This window comes from Solenopsis invicta, chromosome 4 (genome assembly GCF_016802725.1).
Source record: "Solenopsis invicta isolate M01_SB chromosome 4, UNIL_Sinv_3.0, whole genome shotgun sequence".
In the NCBI taxonomy this organism is placed as follows: Eukaryota; Metazoa; Arthropoda; class Insecta; order Hymenoptera; family Formicidae; genus Solenopsis; species Solenopsis invicta.
In genome coordinates this window covers 1,162,327-1,180,078 of record NC_052667.1, presented here as the reverse complement: position 1 = coordinate 1,180,078, position 17,752 = coordinate 1,162,327, and the positions used below count along the sequence as shown (strand labels likewise).

The 17,752-nt window shown below is 35.4% G+C and overlaps 2 protein-coding genes across 6 annotated transcripts in view; one reads left to right on the top strand and one right to left on the bottom strand.

Annotated features, from left to right (window-relative positions):
* LOC105195757 (hepatocyte nuclear factor 4-gamma) overlaps positions 1-14,606 on the top strand; it is a 34,811-nt gene extending 20,205 nt beyond the window's left edge. For 4 of the 5 annotated variants that reach the window (XM_011161326.3, XM_011161325.3, XM_011161327.3 and 1 more), the window contains 6 exons: positions 6,373-6,574; positions 6,730-6,824; positions 7,113-7,258; positions 7,980-8,259; positions 12,157-12,315; positions 12,834-14,606. In XM_011161326.3, the coding sequence (XP_011159628.1) occupies positions 6,373-6,574; positions 6,730-6,824; positions 7,113-7,258; positions 7,980-8,259; positions 12,157-12,315; positions 12,834-13,306 (1,355 nt within the window). In that variant the 3' untranslated portion in view covers positions 13,307-14,606. The remainder of the gene's footprint in view (positions 1-6,372; positions 6,575-6,729; positions 6,825-7,112; positions 7,259-7,979; positions 8,260-12,156; positions 12,316-12,833) is intronic. The other variant, XM_011161328.3, reaches the window with a different exon arrangement.
* Positions 14,607-15,562: 956 nt separating this feature from the next.
* LOC105195758 (DNA replication complex GINS protein PSF3) lies at positions 15,563-16,974 on the bottom strand. Its single transcript, XM_011161331.3, has 4 exons — positions 16,649-16,974; positions 16,206-16,350; positions 15,985-16,114; positions 15,563-15,903 (listed from the first exon to the last, which is right to left on the bottom strand). Exons 1-4 carry the CDS (start codon positions 16,752-16,754, stop codon positions 15,682-15,684), a joined length of 603 nt encoding a protein of 200 aa, XP_011159633.1. The 5' UTR covers positions 16,755-16,974; the 3' UTR covers positions 15,563-15,681.
* Positions 16,975-17,752: the final 778 nt, after the last annotated feature.

Here is a 17,752-nt window from a genome sequence, read left to right as displayed (position 1 = left end):
GCAGAAAAGGCTCTCCGCATTTTTTTTTCCATGTACCGCGTAAGGCGAAAATATTCGAGACATTACGAATTTTGCGTCGTGGGGCTTGACGTGGCGTAATGTCCATTCAAGGCAGCCCATTAGCTACCTTGAACAGAACGTAATTAACTGTAGCTGTATCCTCTAATTAATTTCTGCTTAGCGAAAAGGTCTCGGCACGGCTTTTCTTAATTTTCAAGGAACTCGTCGAAGCCTTGAGTTTTGAAACGTTGAAGCGATCTACCGTCGAACTAAAGTTTTCTTGGATAATTAATTTTTGTAGTCGATGGATCCTTCGAAGAAGTCGTGATTGAAAAAAATGGCGCAGAAAATCGGGGACCGTCTTTGACTTTATCCGCGCGATAAAGCATGAAAAAGTTTACTTGAGCGAGACATCATCATCTGTATTTCACGCGACGCGCGACGTTTGTCCGCGTGTACGCATGAAATTGTCAGAGTCATGTTAAACAAACACCCGTCGGCTTTGCGATGCAGAGTTACCTTCGAGAACTGCAGTTCTTAGAAAAATGATGGGGACAACTCCGCGATTGACTGACGCAAACAGCGTCGACATTGTCGCGGGATATCGCGCGAGAAATGCGATAAGGCTTCCGTGCGGATTAATCTCGGTTTACCAGATTGGAAATGCAATTTTAACGAGATAAAAAGGATAACACGTCATTGATTCACTTCTAATTATTCACGAGAAAAATATGCGTCTGGGTCGATATCGGTGATCTTTGAGTTTCGAATAAATTTGAAGAAGGACACTTTCGTCTTTTATACTTACGATCGTCCTCGATGCATCTCTATCGCCGGAGAACAATGCGTGGAATATATGATTACGAATAATGGAATATACTATGTGATTTAGCGCGGCGTCAATTGGCGCGAACGTAACGCGTCTTTCCGCGGAAGAGGGAGGGTCGAGCTCCACACGAGAGCGTCCTCGAGATGAAGATGGATGAAGGATAAGCGAAGGATGAACGAAGAAGATGATCGCATATACGTAAATGTTTTTGCTGAATCAACGGAGATCGTCTGCGTACATTGCTAATGACTGTTGCGAGCACCTGTTGCGTCTGTTCGGTTATTGTCAGGTAACACGGTTGATCGCGCGCGTTCGAAAGAGAGAAGTCCGATTATACGCGCGCGATTTTGTAATAAGATAGCCTTAAGGCAATTGCACGGAAGCGAGAGGAAAAATACAAATCGCGACTCGACCAGATCTTGACTCACGTGTTTCGACAAATTTCACTCGCTTATTTCTCAGCTTGGAGCTGGCGCTTTTAAAGACGCCTCTCGCGTCTTTACGAAGACGAACAGCGTAACGAGAGATGGTGAATAGATTCCTCTAGAGAGGAAAAACGGAAGGAGCAAGTCCAAATAAAATGACGCGGATTTTTATCTATTTTTTAAGTTTATACTGTTTAGAAAATTCACTCGCAGACATTCGAGTAGACGAAAATTATCCACAGTATTAACCACAGTTTTATCAAAGTACCGACCTGCCTAAGGTAAGATGATACAGAAAACCACGTACGCGTAACATATTAGCTGACGAATTCATTTGTAGATGCCACATTTTTCTGCGCGACTCGATATAATCATTTCCTTCCATCGCGACGAAACCTCTTTTTTTTTCTTCACAATTGGAAACCTTTTATCCTTTTATTGCTTTCTCGCGAACGACTCGCATCGGTCCGTCTCTTGAGAGACACGATGTTGCCTAAGAACAAACGGTCTTAATCGTCAGCGATCGTGGACCATGAATCATCGCTGAGATTTGCGTTCCCGGGATGCGTGGCTCGATCGGCGCGTCTCGTGCGAGACGCAGCGACGAGGCGCACGCCAAATGACTTTATCATCAGCCTGAACAGCGGGGGTTGTCTCTAAGGTATAGCATCGTGTGCACGTGGTTGCAAACTGCGTTATATATGCGTGCACGCGTACAAATGCAGGTCACCAAGTGCGTTAGACTTTGGCACACATAGTAGCACACGGTAGACTCCGTTTGGTCTAGACGGCGTGTGCGATGATAGCGTCTTCGGGGATCGTGGGGGCAAACCGGAGAGTATCCGCGTGCGGCATCGCTCTGTCACCGTTCCAAAGTCCGGCTTCTCGACGCGACGTCTCGATTAACGAGAAGAGTTTGCGGGAAGGGGAGGGAGACTGCTTGTCGGCTATCCGATAATACTACCCATTTTCCTCCCTTAATGCCAAGGTCGCGGAAGCGATAGACACGCGATTAATCCGGCCGGCAGTTATTTCGGGAGACACTACCGTGCAATTCTATTGTGCTGAGCAAGCGTGAATTCCGCTGAGGACATGTTAAGTGGGATTGCCATTGAAAACGAACGAGAGGTGAGATTATATAATATAATAATCTGGAATTTTTTCGCTCCAGAACCTTGTTGAGTCAATCGCGAATCGCTTGTTAAATGAAAAATCTCGAGAGACGAAGATTTCATCGGAAAATAAAACTGCAACGGATATTCCAACGAAAAGTTAATTGAGCGAAAAGAAAAAAGATATTAACCACATGTTTACATTCTCGAAAATCTTTATTTCGAGTTACCTTTTTATTTAGTCTTCTTAATGGCCAGCATTCACAGTCGAATCTTATTTCAAAACCAACTTGAGTAATGTCTTGAGATGCTAATGCAGGTCTGTGATTGATGACATCTAAAACACAGTATTTAAGATTCTTTAATATAAGCATCGACTATGAATACCGGTCTACGAGCTACAATCTGAACAGTTTACTTTGTAAATCACGTTTATTTATGATATTCACGTTATACTGAATTCTTTTGTGCATTAAAATAAATCTCTTTGTTCTATTTACACTTCTGTACGCCGTAAAATATTAAAATTTGCCTTCTTGAGTGCACGAAAAGAATTAATAAGAGGTCAGGTGTATGGCATACTAAATTATTCTTTTATTTTTAAAAAGTAGACATTAGTAGTCGCCTCGTCACTCAAAAGCTTTATTGAGCAAAATTTGATATTTTTTACATTTTTTTAAAAATTACTCTAAAGTATGTAATGAAAAGTCACTATTTAAATATAGGACATAATATATATTGGCTAATTTTTTATTTAACAGCATAGGAACAAAGTCTGATTTAAGCTTGATCGTTAAACATCAGCGTAATACATTTCATTAGAAAGGAATCGTACAGTCACGTTTAACGCTAAATATCTGACTTGAATGTGAGCCATTACGTGTGGAAAAAAAATTTCACACATAAATCCGCTATGCACGTCGATAATTCGAGCGACACGTGCCGTATTATACACATTAACATTTTTCCGGTGTATCCCTTCTCCTGAATAATCATTCGCCGCGAACTGTAATTGCCCTCTGGTTATCTACGTAACGCCGCGCTGCATTTTCCTGCCTTCCCTCAGCGAGGTTGTGGAAACACGTTTAATAAGTCGATAAATAGTCATTACGCAAGTGATTTCGAAAGCTTTGCTCCGTTTTTCTATCGCGCACGGAGATCGCAGACCGGAATTATAAGCGAAGAAAATCTGTCGCGCGACACAGTGACACGCCCTGCAAAATCACTGAGGAATGTAATAAACAGTCGAGACGCGCCTTTCCTCGTGGGAAGTGATTTAGATTCAGAGCAGATGCAATTTCAGCAAATACGTCAATCAAAAATAAAATTTTAAATCGCTCGGATAATCTCACTTTCGATATGTTGTAATATGGTAACATATTTATATATATTATTATGCAATATATAATAATATTGCGTTTCTTGGAATAAATATCAATTTTGAATTTCAATCTTTTTTGACAGATTCTTGAAATTCATACAAATTATTTGTGCTATCATATTTTTGATGTCAGGGGTTAATATTTCTTTAATTTATACTTGCGGAAAATGTAATGATAATCCAATTTGAAAACACACGCGTCGTTTCTGCTGTGTCATTTTCTTACGCAGCGCTATTCAGTTTTTATCCGTCTTTAACGAAATTTTTTTTTTTTTTTTAATCGTGAATATGTAGAAATACAATTTTGCAATGGTAAAAAATAAACTTATCTAATTTCCGATTTTCGTCATTTTCAAGATTAAACCTGATAAATACGATAAGTTCAGAAATTTGCTAGCATCATGCCGCATTGTGCGACGACAATAAGCGATGTAATTTTCGCACGTGACATTCGAGTAGAAATTGAGCTGTAAAATGAAGATCATTTCTTGTTTGACATTATCAGTGACATAATCATTAAGTATGTTTGAGTACGCAAATGTTTGACATTAAAATGCGATATCTGCTGTTGCTTATTGCATATCACGTGTAGTTTTAATTTTCAAATATACAGACAATTACATAATAATACAAAGAAAGATGCAAAATTGTACAGAACAGATTTGAATTTATAAAACTACTCGGTTTATGACGTCTTCCTCTTTGTACGGAAAATAAATAGTATTCACGCTGCGCTTACGATAATGATAATGACTCGGTAATAATCTCAGGAGTCATTAAAGGGAGGAGGTGAAGAGAGGCAGTATCGTGATTTTTATCGTGATCTGTGTCGATCTCTAGTGTTGGGGGATTTCCTTTCGTCTGTTATTATATAGATGCAAATATAATATATTTCTCATGATTATAAATACTGGCCTGAATACTTGGCAAATTGAGAATAAAGAAGAGGAAACTGATTAATTTTACAGACGGTGGAAAGAAATACGGAGTAAAATAATATCACGTATCAATTAACTCTATTATATCGCATATTATAAATTATTCCAAGGCCTCGGATCTACGTTTTGCGCGCGATATCTTTATCTCCGGTATTCCGAGGAAGCACGCACGGGAGTGTTAATTAAAAGTAACAATTAAAACATTCATGCGATGAAGTATTGAGCCGTTCACACGATATATCTATATTACGTCAATAGTTGTCTAAAAATTATAAGAATTCACGTTTAATGATATGAATTTAAATCTTGTTTAAAATAACGGCAGTTTGCACAATTCTATAGTAGAAACGATGAAGCTAAAATTTTACACACACACACACAAGATATTGATCTAATATAAATATTTTTAAAATATTAAAATTTCTTTAAATACAGTAATTTATAATAAATATAAGTATACTTTTTTAACATTTTTTATATTTGTTTTTACATTTTTTTAATAATAACATTAATTATATTAATGAGAGAATAAATTTTTGTACCGTTTGACTCACATTTTTTTTACATTAATAATTGTTAGATTACTAGAATTGCAGAATTTGATAATGTAAATTCTTGTTTGTGTCATTGTATACATATATATATATTTGCAGTGTCAAAAATTTTACAAACGTACAAAGCAAATATAAAGTGCGTGTATGTGAATGTAGTAATGAATTACATCAAATATACAAAAATATTATTATTTTGAAACTAAAAGGTTTCTGAAAATTTGGAATATTTTGAAAGTCTAATGTGTACAAACGATAATATCAGATGTGTAACAAATAATATTGATATAATTTTTATCTTTTAAGAATTTTCAATATTTTGAATTGATATTTTTTAGGAAAAAGTTTTCTGGATATTTCAAACTTTTAAGATTTTTTAAGAATTTAAAGAATCTTTATTTTAAATCGAAACAGTTCCAATCTTCGTATTATCAAATTATTTGAAAATTATCAAATGAACGACTATCGAACGTTTATTTTTAGATACTTTGTAAAATAAATCAATTCTAGCTTTGAATTAATTAAATATTCACATTTATACTGACTTTACACTATCGTCACATCTTCAAGGTTCTTGGCGATTTGTATAATTAATCAGCCCTATTAACTTAGTATCAGCAATAATATATTCATGTTATTAAAATCTAGAATTATTTGCATAACAAATTTTTTTTAATCATTATATAATATCATCGCCAGGAAACGTTAACTTTTAATCTATAATTTTAACTTGATATTTCAAAGAACCTGAATGTTTTTGAAATATTTATTTCCTTTTATAACACTTTTCATTGTTATCTCGAATCGTCTCCTATTTTATGCAAACGCAGATAACAAATTTATTTGTAGAAATTGTAAACAATTTAATGTAAATATTCAAATAGACCTAAGAAAAGATTTTCTTTGTATTCGAAATTTTTAAGTTTCAAACATTTGCAACTTTTAAGATTTTTTTAAGAATTTTTGATTTCAAAAAATTTGAATCTTTACACTTAAATGTTTCAAAATTTGTAGTAGAAAGATCTATTGTTAACATTAATCGTTTTCTCACATCTCATAAGATTCGCTTGGCGTTGTATACCAGTGTGATCAAGAAGGATCAAATAAAAGGAATGTTTATCTGTTTCGTGTTGCAGACGCGGATTTGGGCATGGGTGCAGGAGCAGCGGGTGGTCCCGTCCTGGCTCTCCCTGGTCCAGGAGTCAATGCCGCCCTCTCACAAACATGCGCCATATGCAGCGATCGCGCCACGGGGAAGCACTACGGCGCCGCATCCTGCGATGGCTGCAAGGGTTTCTTTCGCCGATCCGTTAGAAAGAATCATCAGTACACATGCAGGTACATTTATATTACAATATTTTTACGATAAATCGACCGCTAAGTCCATTTAACGCGCATTTTAGTGGCCTCGAGTTGCAAAGCGAGTCACGAGGCAACGAAACTGTTTTTTGAAGGTAAAATTATTACCTTTTTCCTTTTTTTTTGTTTTACAGATTTCAAAGAAAGTGCCCGATCGATAGGGACAAGCGAAATCAATGTAGGTACTGCCGATTACGGAAATGCTTCAGAGCCGGCATGAAGAAGGAGGGTAAGTTTTCTTGCAAAGTCATCCGTCGCACACTGCAAAAAAGCGCACGTCTGCGGAAACAGATCTTGACGAGCCAACTTTAATTCTTGTTTTTTCCAACTAAATTTGCATGAAATATATTTATTCGCACGTCACACGTGGTTAATATGTAACAGCACGCGTTTCTTAATTACACGGACTTTTTTTTACACGAATCTCATTTTCACGGGCATATCTTTATTATTATTTTTTGTTTGAAGAGTAAAATTTTTTAAAAGTTATTTTAACAATTTCTGATAATTTTTATAGCTGTGCAAAACGAGAGAGACCGGATAAGCTGTCGGCGACCTAGCAACGAGGATCCACCTGACAAGAATAAAGGCCCGTCGAAGGAGGATGTGGTGAAGGCAGATGCACGAGCCGAAATGCTCAGCAAGCAAGTTGGCGGGTTAGAGGTGAGCGAGGACTTGACTTCTGGCTAAATTGAATATTTATATATTGCAATGCTCGCCACTCGTTAATACACGCATAAAAGTTTGACGCATTCGTTTTATATTTTAATTAATATCGTACGCTTAGCAACTTTTGTCCACATTCGCCAAACGGGTATTACAAAACTCGATCTTTTCTTAAATTCGATGATACTCGAATTGCTTTATTTCTCATACTGAAAATGAAGTAATTGTGAAAGAAATTTCAAGTATTTTTTTTTAACTTTTTAACGATTTAAATTCTCGATTCAATATTAGCCTTTTCGTTTCAATTAAATTCAAAAGGTTAGCTACATTTAAATTTATTATAATTATAATTTATTAGTTTTTTATTAGACATAAAAGAAGAAGAGAAGAAGCAGCATTTTTGCTTTTTAATTTAATAGTATTAACGCATAATTTCAAATTTTCGTAATTGCTTTCAAAAATTTACTCGTGTACCCAAGTTTGTGATAAACGCACAATATTTTATAATTTTTATATACTTCCTTTTCTTAATCTTGTCAAATCGATTTACTTACGCCTGCAGAACTACTATACATAAAAAATTCTAATACATTTTAATCATTTCCTTGAAAAAATTACCGTTCGAATAGTAGTTTTCTTTCCCTTTGTCTGAAATTTTATTCCCTTTTTATTTTCTTGGAATAATTTGTTTAACGATCGTTTGTGACGATTCGTGTAGGTTCCACAAATAGACAGTTCAAGCAACGAAATCGATCTCAGCACGAAGCGAATAGCTGGATTGAACGACGTGTGCGACAGCATGAAAGAGCAATTGTTGATCTTGATCGAGTGGGCCAAGTGTTTCGACGAGTTTAAAGCGTTATCGCTGGACGACCAAGTCGCGTTGCTGAGGGCCCACGCTGGCGAGCACCTGTTGCTGGGGGTGGCGAGGCGTAGCAGAAACTTTACGGACGTACTATTACTAGGCAATGACTGTATCATCATGAGGAATTGTCCTGGTACGTAGAGTTCACACACTTATTACGGGTTGTACGGGTTTCTCTAGCTTTTAACGTTTCTTCGATGAGCGGTGTCGAACGCAGAAAATTCCGACGTGTTTAAAATGCTTCTAAAAGATTTAAAATATGCATTTTTTTTTTTTTTTTTTTCTATTAAAGGACAGCTTGAACTTCTCGTCGATTTCTTCGTCGAACGCGACTCTTTAGTATTCTCAGACATCTCTTCGTTTCGAATATTTGAAGATGCTTGCACACCACTTGACAAAGTTTCGTAAGTGCGTTCGACGCCGATCTATGCTTTCCGTTCTACTTGTGCCTTTCTTAACATTCGCACGCCGCGTTCGGCTTCGCTAAATAACAATATTAAATATAACGAGGCAATGTGCGTGTGATGGCAATGGAGGGATATATTTAAGAGGGATATATTTATTTCTTTGGGATTGGTTCCTTTTCGGATGAAGGTGAATACACGAGCTGAATATTAGGCAAGTTTTCTCTTCGCATACATTGCACAAACGACCTACGTCGTCGTGTCTCGAGCATCTATTTACGCATACGATGTGCAAAATATAGTAATTAATATAAATGCGAAACATTTGTAGGAAATAATAAAAATAAAAGTTAGAAAACATTTTTATACCCAAAATAATTTAATGCAGTGTGAAAAAAAATGTTTCTTTATCTTTAAAATTCTTACAGTCTGATTTAATTACATTAAGTCGAAATAGAATAATTTTTTCGAAAAAAGAATTCTATTAAAGACTTTTTTTTAACTGTTAATTATATGCGCGTATAAATCAGTTTACGTGCCTACTTGTTCTAATCGAAAGTGAATTCTCTAACGATTAAATTAAGATTTACAATTATTAATCCATGAATCATAAAGGTAGTCTCTTCGGTATATTTTACCAACTTATATTATCTGCGTGGCACATTATGACATGCAGAAAGATTAATTTATTCCGACGTATAGCGCAGGAAGAGATTTGTGATTTCTCGCTATCGAACGTAATTCAATATAGCTGTAATGATTAAGAGGAGTCTTTTATTGAGCAAAAAATTATTATTTTATAGATGCTCTATCCGTTTTCTGATTCTCCTTCGAGTCACGTTTTAGAATCTTCGTATTTCAAAACTTAACAGACTCGAAAGCTTTGAATAAACTTACGAAGAGCAATAGACATGAATATGTGCAGTGTATGGTCCAGATGAGCAAATTAAAAAGGTGTTTAGATAAATACATATAAATAAAAAGTTTATTAATCTAAAGTGGAACATTTAAATTTATGACACCTTTTTAGGAGAAACAAAGGATCCATCTGTTTTTCCTTTTTTTAATAAGTGAGATTTGAAAGAATTTAGCTTTTCGGTAAATATATAAGCAAGACGTTTCCCGCGTACGTAGAACGTTTCAGGAACGTTCGACAGCATGAATATGTGATTTCTTATCAAGCGAGCGAAGTTATCTTGACTGCCGTCGACAAAAGCCGTCAATATTAGAGCGACGCATCCTTTCGCGCAGCCTGTCAGCATTTTTTCCCCCGAGAGTCATGTACGCTTGAAAGAGAGTCTCTTCTTCTAAATAGCCGATTCGACGGCGACCTTCACCTTTTTGCTTACGTAATTTCGTCGTCGCGGTTGCCGTGATTCGTTCGTGGCCGAACGGCCGCTTACGCGACGCTTCCTTCAAAACGTTATATCGTTTCATCATAATCCTGTAAAAAAAAGAAAACTATAATCAAATTTCAATTTTAACTGGTAATTTCACGGTGAGAGAAGGGAAAAGAGTTTCTCGAACGAAAAGCGTAATCAAAGTCTTTTCTTTGATTCCTTTCGTTCGGCTACAAATAATTTTGTTCTCGATGTATACAATAATTAAGTTGCGCGCGCGCGTATATGTATATGTGCCAACGATTTCACAATGTTTTAATATTTTATCGGTAAATACACATAGGTCTTTCCTCGCATACTGGATTTATATGGTAAGTCGTGAAATATAAAAATATCTCTGCCAACAAAAAGTTTTTTTTTTTTGCCTTTTTGTTCTTGTTGATTCCTCTTCCGAAATGTGATAAACACGTTCGAGATTATGTTACGATTGTGTCGACGTTTAAATGCATTTCCAGTACAAGTTTTATATATTTACATAACATGTTACAAATATCCGTGTAATTCTAATCGCCTTACGCGTTTTTGCATGAATAAAAATGAATAAAAAGCACAAATATTTTGAATGAGAGTTAATTTTATCTGAATAATTTGACTGCGATTTTTTTTCGATGCAGACGTTTAATTGTCAATCCCAATTGTCATGATGAATCAGGATTGATCTAATAAGACGAAACAACTTTGCGAAACGGATAGGTGGTCTTCGTAATGCAATATTCTTTCCTTACTTTCGAAATCTACACTTTGTTGCACTACGAGGACAAGTTGCATTATATCGACGCATCATGTGACCGATAAAAGGAATGCCATGTCACGTTTATTTATCTTGTCGCCAAGCTAATCGCATTTTATAATGTAAAACATTTTCGGATAAAATGTTATCTCTTCTTTTGATTAACTGTACTTACAATTAATGAAAGGAGTTTTGGTATTGAAGATCACGCGCGAAGCGATTCATTCAACGTAAAATTTTTGTAATTACGATAAACATAAATCCACGGGTAAGCAAACTTTATCGTTTTGTCGATATTTAAATTGGAACCATGTAAATGTAAGATCCGGATTTGCTGATATTTGAATAATTAATTATTACGATTAATTTAAATATCTGAATTATCCGCATAAGAGAGAGAGAGAGAGAGAGAGAGAGAGAGAGAGAAAGTTGTCGGATTTTAATATCCGAAAAGTCGAACCAATTTGCAAATTTACCAATTTGAATTTGGACTATTTATTTCAAGAGAATTTAACAGAAACTCAATTGTTGAATTTATTAAAACTTACATATTTAGCTACTCCGGCTTTTCTCCGCGGGCTCTGAGTGTTTTTCACAGCTGAAAATGTTATCTATCGTCTGAAAACATAAACTACTAAGTTCTAAAGAAATAAAAATTTTTTTTATTAAAAATACTTAATTTCTATAAATTCTATAGATTTTCAATATAAACTGTATTTACTTTCATTAAAACAATTTATTTATACAAGTAATAAATATAAGTAAGCAATGTCATTTGTACTTTCAGTAAATTTTGACGAATTGCACTTTACAATTAGTTTTTTTACTGAATTTGTATAGTTTAGATCGAAATTTACAAATTCATGGATTTTACTACACAGTGCGGACATAAAAATATGAATTATCAGGATAATTCGAATATATATAAATTTATAAGTAAATTATTTCAGATAATTCAGATATGTTACAAATATATTTTCCTCGGTCATATTTGCAACCCTAATTTTTGCCGAGAAAATTTGTGGTCGCTTTATAATATAATAACGAATCGCAACGCGCTGACAATCCACTATTTTATTAACCGAATGTCTCGTCTGTCGTTGCATTGCACGATTAGAGGGCTTAGGTGGTTAACTGAGTCCGGAATTTGTGTGTTGTGTGCCATTTTAAAATGCATGTCGATGCATGAACATCGATGTTTTGGTTTTATTGGCGATATTAAGTTGGTACAGAATGCCTTTATCTATCCATTTTTATTTATCAAGCAAAATTGAAAAACGAATATTCAGCAAAGTTAAAGCTCTTCTTTTATCTAAGAAATATGTTAATCCTGTTATGAAAAAATTTCTATTTGCTGTCTTTATTTCACATTAAATGACAAATCTTTTGCACCAACTTGGCAATGTCCGCAGGTATTCTGCTTTTCTTTTCTTATTCCTCCGGACTCAGTTTCTGTGAAATGAAAACAGGAACAACAGCATAATCGCGTCTATTAGTAATATCGTTGCAATTTATAGAGGGAAACAATCAACAGGACCTGGACATTAGCAAGGTGGGCATCAGGGTGATGGACGAACTGGTGAAACCGTTTCAGAAGATTAAGATCGACGACACGGAGTTCGCTTTTCTCAAAGCTATCGTGTTCTTTGACCCGAGTAAGTGTCCCGTTTATAAATTTGAAAGATCGCTACGCGACAGTCTGATGATCGCGATTCACTCGCGGCGGAATCGAACGGAATAGAAAAACGTTGGCGCGTGCGATGGACAATAAATGCGTGCCGTTAATATAGATCGAATACAATTCACTCGCAATAATCTTTACACTCTTGCGATCAATTCGGTCTCGTTGAGACAATCACGCTTCGCGATTTTGCTAGACTTTCATAAACAACGCAAATCATCGCTTGTTTAGATATATGAATGAGGCAGAGCGAAAAAAAAACCATAGCGCATCCCAATTCGTATTGATGCGTCGAAATTTAATAAGTCAATTAATTTAATATTGTGTTACGACACAATGATATATTCGTTTGTCGATTAATTTACAATTAACATGATTTAGAGCTGAGAATGATCGTTACGATTGAATGACTCGACGCGCGAGTATAATTGAGATCTTCGCTATCGGGGACAATTGTTCATTTCTTCCCTATATATTCCTCATTCTTTGCAGATGCGAAAGGATTGAGCGATCAGAAGACAGTTCGGGAGTTGCGTCACAACATCCAGATAAAGCTCGAGAATCACATCAGCGATCACCGCTGCGATCTGCCAGGACACTTCGGCGATATTCTATTGATGTTACCGGCTCTGCAATCGATCTCGTGGCAGATGGTCGAGCAGATCCAATTCGTCAGGCTGTTCGGAGTGGCGCACATCGACAACCTGCTTCAGGAGATATTCCTGGGCGGCACCACATCAGACATGAACGGCACCGCCACGCCTTTAGCGATCTCGAACACCGCGCCGGGCAGTTATATGAGCAGCAACGAGAGCCCCAGCAGTCCCCTGACGCCGGCGAACACTGGCAATCTGAGCCCGCAAACCGATCAGATGCCCGTTATGATTCTGAGGGATCTCACGCCGAACCAGGACTTCAGATATTTCAAGCAAGAGCCCAGCCTCGAGCCGGAGACCAGCTTCTGACTAGCTTCATGAGCTGGGCTCATGAATAGCCAACGACATTCTGCTCAAAAATTGTTGCTCAATTAATAAAACGGCACATATTATGTTAGTCGAATCAAATGTGATCGTTGGCGTTGATCTACAAAATACGGCAGGGAGGGAGACGAGATGTGTGTCGTAACGTGTCAAGAGCTACCACGAAAAAATATTTAGATTTATATAATTATAAATTTAACGGCGCGGCATGCTCTGCCGTTACATTTATAATCATATCCCGTTTTCTTTGCGGCTCACGATTAACTAAGGCCCGCACTTGTACAGATAACGATTAATCGCCGACCAAGACGAATGTGATAAGCGATAAGATCGTGTTTTGCCACTATTATTGCTACTGTTGCGACAGTATTCTGGCCGTTTCCGAAATCCGGGCTAGGGCTAGAGATCAAAAATAATGCGCGTAATACAACCGTGCAATTGACAATATTAATTATTAGCGACTAACTTGGAGCAGGAATTGAAACTGATGCAATTTTGGTGGATCTCCATTGATATATAAAAATTTAAGACTTTTAGCTTTGTCACAAGTAATTGTAGCATTTCCATTATGCGTTATTATAATTTTAAAAAGGCTCGATTTTACATCTTATTGCTATCGAAATTCGAATTCAGCGAAATAATATCAGTTTCAAAACTTGATTTAGAAAATAGAAAGTAAGGCCACATCCGATGTATGTACTATTATTTTTGTACACACACAAAAGTATGTACACAAGTCGAGTTAAGTAATCAAAAACAATAGAAAACATCAAGTATTGATGTAATGAGAAACATATTTTTTTCTACTATTCCGTTTAGTTCGCGAATCGGATAAATAGCGTTATTGTAATTCGTGATGTAGTGTAAATAGCATGATACAGCAATGTTTAACGATATATATAACATTCCAAGTATATATATAATTATTGTATCGATATAGATAGTAGCGTTATAGATAGTCTTATAAAATAGCTGATGGGACACGCGCACTAACATAATCATCGAGTACGGGATCCCTGCAAAATGAAAAATGCGCCATTACAATGCAATTTACTTTAGTAACGTAGTGATGAGGAGTGTACAGGTTGGCCATTCTGCGCGTGCAAATGTCGAGCGGTAAGCCGGTCTGCCACAGCGGCTGTGCCTAATAAAAAAAAAAAAAAAATAGCTAGCTGCATCTTATCACGATGTTAAGTAGTCGTTAGAGCGAAATGTCAACGATGACATTTATGGCCGGATAGAAAGCAATAGCATAATAATCAGATAACAAGTAAAGTTAACAAGATAGAGAAGATATATAGAGAAGATATCCTCATGGAAAAAAAACTAGAAGAACTTCTTGTAGATTTTTTCTGTAAGGGTAATATATTTTATGATGTAATATAAATGTACACACATCGATTGTATAAACATGCATCGATCGCATGGGGAATTAAATTATAATTATAATACGCGATAACAATTGTGAACCATGAGAATAATTTTGTGCAAATATGACGAAACAGACAACAAATCGCTTCCATTTCGAAAGTGTGGTAAGAGCAGGCCTTGATCTAAAAGTTTTACGCAATATGCGTTAGATAATAAAAATTTACAATAATTTTATTTGCCAATTATAAGAGCACTGTGACTTCGACTGTAAAATTTGATTTTTTTCTTGTTGCAATAATTTTATGAATGCGTGCTATATTTGCATTACTATATTCTGTATGGTTTCTCATGATATGTATCCAGTGTCACATATACATTTATAACATATATCTATAAAGTTTCACAACACAGTACTATATAAAAAGACATATTTTAATATAAGTCGTAGATACGACAATTAGTAATGGCAAATATATATTTTATATTTTTGTACGAAATGTTTAATAAACATTAACGTTTAATATAAGTATAAAGTAGTGTGCAAGAGAAAAGAAATCGCGCGCGATTATCATTGTTATTAATAAAACGATATTCCATTGGAAAGTGTAATATATTAGTGTTTTATTTTGCATATATCTATTAAAAATATTTTAACAATTGTTAGTCATGGGTTGTGAAATAGATATTATTACTTTTTGTTGTATGATTCTTTCTATATAATTGTTGACAGTTCGAATGTGACTGATTCCATACAAAATATATATGTATATATAAAATTTTTGTTATTTAATAAGTAACATGTTACATAGATATATTTGTATCTTTAAATAAAGGGATATGTAGTTTCAATGTATAGAACAATAAATTTTATTTAATATTATAAATTCGCGTTTATTGTACCAATCGTATAAAAAATTACATTGCGTAAACATATTATTGTACTTAATATTTTGATTTTATCACATATAAATGCACACAGTGCACCCGTTTTAATTCAGTTCATAATCTGTTCGTTTTCGCTTCATAAGATTCACAGCGCTCTGTGAAGTTTCAATAACGCTCGAACCTTTTCGTAACCATTCATTCAATTGCAACTCGGCTTTTCTGCCTGTTAGAAACAAGTCTCTTTCTAATCTCGGGAGTAAACTATTAAGCAGAGGGTCGGGGCTTTGCACCCAATCCATGACCTGTCTAAATCGCGTTCTAAAGGTCTGAAAGACACAGAATATAATTAAATAAATAAATTAATTAACAAACAACTTAAAGGTAGCACACGTAATGCTAATACTTACTAATAGCAAACTATCAGTGATCATTTCACTATCGTTATTGTTGAACCTCCTCAAATACATTCCCAGTTCGTAATAATATGGATTCCATTTATTCAGTTCAACTGTACAAGCGTCTGCTAATAAAATTTCCCTGCAATATGTATCAGAAACAAACTGTTAGAAAATTCATCCTGATCCTAATTGTTATTAATTTTACTATGCATATACAAACACATTTGCACCTGTAGCCCTCCTTATATGTTTTGGGTGTATCTACACTAACATACGGTGTTCTCGTTTTATTTAATGGTTGTGCCAGCCACAGTGGGAGTTCCAACTTTGTACCAAGATTTAGATCCTCTGACTCGGAAGAAAGATCTATAAAACCTATAAACACAATATAGAATACAATGAAAAACAATGTTATGTACATGAATAAACTCCTTTTCAAAAAAAGAATACAATATATATAACTTCTGCTAACATGCATGCAATTAGCAAGTTTTATTGCAATATTTATCATAATTACAAGCTAAAAACATAATTATAAAGGGATAACTCTTCTGTGGTATAAAAGAAATATACTCTCTGAAACAAAAAATATAATTTCTTGCGTTCCTGTTATATTGCTGATAAAAATAAGCTTCGGTGCTTCAATAAAGTGATAAAATCTCAATAAGCTTACCCAAGCGAGGTAGTGTGACTTCCACCTTGCACGATATTCGTTCTTCTGTACATAGAATATCCGTCAAAGAAAAATAATCCGGCATGTAACTGTAAGACAATGACATCTTACTTCTTTCAATACTTGTTTTAAGAATTCTAATCAACCCCCCAATGGAGTTACATTACTTGCATCTAAATGCAGATGCTGATCACAACAATCAGCGCCTCATGAAATGCTGGCATAACCAGGCATAACTTTTTCTTCTGTTACTTTGGTAAGAGGCTGATAGAAACGAAAGACGAGTGAGGTTAAGTTAGCATTTACTACTTGAATCGGATGCGCGTTTAAAAATAGTGACCGATCTGTTCGCCAGTTGCTAATTTCGATAATAATTTTGAAATATTGTCGGAAGAAATTAAAAAATTATTAAAATTTACATTATTTAGAAGCAAAGCATATCGTGACATAAACTTTGCAAATATATTTTTACGGATGAGAAAGATCAAATTCTCGAATGTTTCTTTCGTAGGAAAAGATAATTTTTCAATAAAGATTATTTTTATTATACATATTACAAGAAAAATTAATTAATAATTAAATTAAATTAAATTAAAAATAATGAGAATTTAATTATGCGTTCCATAAGCTTGTTTAAAAGATCGATAAAAGTTGTTGAAAGAAAATACGGTGATAGATGAAGTAAACGAAAATTGGGTTTTACACCACCTAAAACTCCGAGAAATATTGTTTGAAGTATTAGGAAAGCAGAATAGGCAAAGAGGTTGCTGAAAGTATGTTAGATGAGTTTGTATCAGCGCGCTGATTGGTCAGCGTCTTCGAGACGAGGGCGTCTCTATCACTCAGTATCGACGCGCTGATTGGTCAACGTCTTCAAGGCGGGGATATCTATCACTCACGTACCGACGCGCTGATTGGTCGGCTCTCCCGAATACTCATCGGCGCTCTCATTGGTCGGTAGCGGGAAGCCATCATTGTAGTTTAACCAATTACCGTGTATCCTCTTTCCCTGGAGTGGGGATTTTATTCCACCCATAAATCCTGTAAACCTCCTTGCTAATTCTGTACTCCTAATAACTCTGACGATTTTTCGAGCCGTTTAAT

What these genes read in the sequence shown, in the direction of transcription:
- LOC105195758 (XM_011161331.3), bottom strand. Translation starts at nt 16,754, where the DNA reads ATGTCATTGTCTTACAGTTACATGCCGGATTATTTTTCTTTGACGGAT. An exon ending in AGTCACACTACCTCGCTTGG is followed by an intron (nt 16,351 to 16,648) that starts GTAAGCTTATTG and finishes TTGTGTTTATAG; the next exon opens with GTTTTATAGATCTTTCTTCC. An exon ending in TCACTGATAGTTTGCTATTA is followed by an intron (nt 15,904 to 15,984) that starts GTAAGTATTAGC and finishes TGTGTCTTTCAG; the next exon opens with ACCTTTAGAACGCGATTTAG.